The sequence below is a fragment of the Phytophthora parasitica genome (genome assembly GCF_000247585.1).
Source record: "Phytophthora parasitica INRA-310 unplaced genomic scaffold supercont2.21, whole genome shotgun sequence".
Lineage (NCBI taxonomy): Eukaryota > Oomycota > Peronosporomycetes > Peronosporales > Peronosporaceae > Phytophthora > Phytophthora nicotianae.
In genome coordinates, this window is record NW_008649007.1 from 411,328 (window position 1) to 415,102 (window position 3,775).

Below are 3,775 nucleotides of genomic sequence, written 5' to 3' on the forward strand. Positions count from 1 at the left end.
CTTAAAGTGCAAGGCAGATGTATGCTGCGCTTCGTCAGTCGCACCTGCTAGCAGGCTGAAGAGCTGTGTAGCGGACTAATAGCTTGGAGTTTCTGCGCATGTTCGTGCCGCGCGGTCAACCTCACGGGTGCACACGCCCGCAAACGCATTGACGGTGCGAGAGCGATTGGCGATGACACTCCGGAATACTTCAACAACAAGATGGCAGGCAAGCGAGCTCTGCAAGTCGAGCATAGCGATGCCATTTCATGGGATCGCTGCACTGTACCGACGCAGCTTCTGGATACGTGTAATTGTAGCCATACTAGCATATTCCCGCCCACCGACGACCACACGAGGCTCGTACGCAGCACGATGCCGACAGAGCTTCAGACACCGCCGGCCCGGCGGCCAGGTGCTCGCACTTCTTCGTGGAAAAGCCGCTGGCCGCGCTTTGACAACCGTCAATATGACGGAGGCCATCTTCAATGCATCGCTAGGGCGAAGATCTGCTTTGCTCTCCGCCTGCGCTGTGTTGTAGTTGGTGTCTGAAGTAGAAATCTACCGCATTAATATTAACTGTGTTTCAATTAAAGTGAAAACAAAACGTTGTGAGCACGCTATTGTATCTATGGACAAAGCAATATCGTTTCTCTTTCTCGAACTACCAACTTGAAAAACTCAAAGATCACATATCATTGGTGTATACACCATTCACGTAGTAATGGGGGTGGACTGGACAAAGCAACATGAATATTCGACGGTCAAGTGGTAATCTACATCTGCACGACAGCGACGAAGTATTAAACATTGGTCCTGTCGAGGCTTACATTTTCCTTCCCTGAACAGCACCCGTTTATTCAAATGCAGGTTTTACGCAACCGAAAGTCAAAATCATTTTTTATAGTCGCAGTCCACAGATTGTCGACGTTGAACCCATTCGAAGCCATACCGATGGGTGCACTGTCCTTTCAGCATTTTCGTACTTACGATTCAATGGAGGACGGTTATGGCGGACCACGTTCCAACCTGCCGGGATCTATTTATCAACTCGAGGAGTCGAGCGCACTGTCAATCCAGCAGCCATGTTGCGCACACCGGTTAACGCAATGGACGCCACGTGCAGCGTCAGCTCTAAGGGATCTCTGGACTTCATCATGAACGCCGTCGACACCGTCTCAGCCATTGAACCACAGTGGTTCGACGATCCCCTGGAGACAGAAAGGGGAGAGCGTGCAAATCGCGCGACACCCGCCAAGGTGTCCGCTAAACACAAGGCCAAAATGAGGACGACACTCAGCCACGAGGAGAAAAAACGCTCGCGCGAGTGTAAAGTCAATGGCTGCGAAAACTACATTATCAACAAGGGTCTTTGTTTCCGCCATGGGGTAGGATTGGACTGTTTTAGTGCTTTTTACCTAGTCACAATCGTGACTTTTTCGTTGTCGTAGGGCGGCAAGAAGTGCTCCTTTGAAAGTTGTCAATCCAGTGCTAAGCACGCCGGGCTCTGCTGGCGCCATGGTACATGTGTGTCTGTATCTCGCCGGTTAAAGGTTATTATCTAAGCTTTTTCTGTCGAGTTTGTAGGGGGCTCTGTGAAGTGCATTGTGGAAGAATGCGAGCGACGAGGAAAGTCACGTGGTCTGTGCTGGGCTCACGGAGGAGGCACCAAGTGTTCTGCTCCTAGTTGCACGAAGGTGGCAGTGTCAAATGGCTGCTGCTGGGCTCATGGAGGGGGAAAGCGCTGTGCGTACGACGGGTGTAACAAGGCCGCGTACGAGCGCACCCACAACTACTGCGCCAAACACCACGACCAGTTGAAGGACGGAAATGAGGTTCTACACGCCTAATGCACACATGAGAAATACGCGATATCCTCCACAATTCTCTGTAATGTACAAGGAAAAAGAAATTTAATTAGTTAAAAGCTTTGAAGACAATAAAATTTGAACTGTGCGTCTGTGGAATGCCTCCTCCTTTGTGCGCTTGCTAGTGAACAAAAGGTAGTTGAACACAGACTATGGAGCTCTTTTGATGTTAGACCCCACTCTCACCTACAAACTCGCAAGCTCTGATTTAAAACACGTAACAGAATGCCCACCAGCGGGAAGCGAAAACAAGCGCATCAAACAAGAAAAAAAAAATAACGTAAGCGAATGCTGCCTAAATAAATCCCTTTTACAGTTAATTTCGCAGCTTAAGATTGACGCCGAGATATCTATAGCTTTGGCCAGGATAAGATCGGTCTTTTTCTAGTCGAAGGTCGGCTCTGTCTGCATCTGAGTGGTTGCCAGTAGGGCATTTCTGTAACGCCGACTCTTCATACCGAAGTTGGGCTGCGCTAGTACATCGCGGAATTCTTCAATTCCAGTGAAGCTCAGTGTTTACCACAATTAGAAGTTACTGTGGAGCTGGGAGAGGATTTCTTCGAGTTTTGTACGAAGGAAGGCCTCGTCGACTCCACAGCGTGGTGCGTCGGTTATAGGAGAAGCCGGCCACGCGTGCTGTGAAGAGCTGTTGGATTGACGAACTAAACAATGATGTTGCTCTTTCTTGTAGTGCTTCGGCCGCTGTATTTGCAATAAGGCTAGAAGTGCCAGAAGATCGATACTGAGATCATCGAACAGCTGTGGTAGTGATTAAAGCGATGATCTTACGATTCACGAGCTCAGCGGAACTCCAGTCGTAGAAACTACACGCAAGGTCCGAAGAGTCTGAGCTGACCCTGCTCGTGGTTTCTGGTATTGCCGAGCAGACATGCGTTAGTGGAGAAAGTGCTAAGCGTGAACGTGTCAAACTTGGGAACCCAACACGGCGTCAGGTCACTACGATTTCGTTTGACGATGGAGTAATTCTCTTGGACTACTTTTTGCAACGAATTATCTTGATGAAGCCAATATGGAGATAATTTAAAACACAGACGACTTGGTGGTATTTGCTTCCAGGGATTTTGCCGCTTGTGAATGCAGCAAGGTGAACTTTGAATGCGGTTACCAAAGGTTAGCCCAGCATTAATAGTAGATTTGGTGCTGGTTGTGTAAGTGTCGAAGTCGTGGAGCGCTATAGAACAGATTTTTAGATGAGCAGCGAGAGTTCTTAGTGTTCGCGTCGCGAAGACTTCTGCTTATCCTAAACTTACGTCATGCTTGAGGCGAAGCTTGGTATGACGCAAATTATTGCAATCCATTGTAGATGGGGCATCGGCGTGGTTGTCTCGGGATGTGGGCATTTGGAGGAAAAGAAAAGAACCAACTTTCGGTCGCATGAAATACATAAAGTCCTACAAGACGCCGTCGTATCTGCTCTTCACTTCGACGATTAACCTATTTCTAAGTGTAAGTATTTACATGATTTGTGGGAAATTTGGTGGCAATATTCTATCAGACCGAACGGGTCGGTGCCATTCAGCGTAGGACAATCCATTTCAGCGGTCACTGAAGCCCGTAGTCCCCGAAATGACGCGGCGCAGCAACTGCATTAGTTCGGCAACCGATGGGGAACCCGAGCAGTGGAAAGCTTCCTGGCGTGCGGATTGGAAGATTCTCTCAATCTGAACTCGAAGCAAGTATCTTCTTAGTGCAGGGTGGAGCTCTTATTTGTTAGTTGGGTATACTTTAGTGCATTCCATGGCTAGTGATTGAAGAATTTCACGCAACGCTTCAGTATCGGGTACACATATTCCAGCGGCTTTCGATCGCCTACGCTGAATTAACTGATGTCCATGCACCATACGCGATCACGACAACAAGATCGTCATCACCAGCATAAAAAGCCTTTGACAAGTCACAATTATGGA

General features: G+C 48.4%; 1 protein-coding gene across 1 annotated transcript; it reads left to right on the forward strand.

Moving 5' to 3' along the window:
• Positions 1 to 1,064: 1,064 nt before the first annotated feature.
• PPTG_09822 (hypothetical protein) lies at positions 1,065 to 1,917 on the forward strand (the record flags this gene model as incomplete). The annotated part of the gene is made up of 3 exons (XM_008905605.1): positions 1,065 to 1,367; positions 1,431 to 1,500; positions 1,567 to 1,917. 3 exons carry the CDS (start codon positions 1,065 to 1,067, stop codon positions 1,827 to 1,829), a joined length of 636 nt encoding a protein of 211 aa, XP_008903853.1. The 3' UTR covers positions 1,830 to 1,917.
• Positions 1,918 to 3,775: the final 1,858 nt, after the last annotated feature.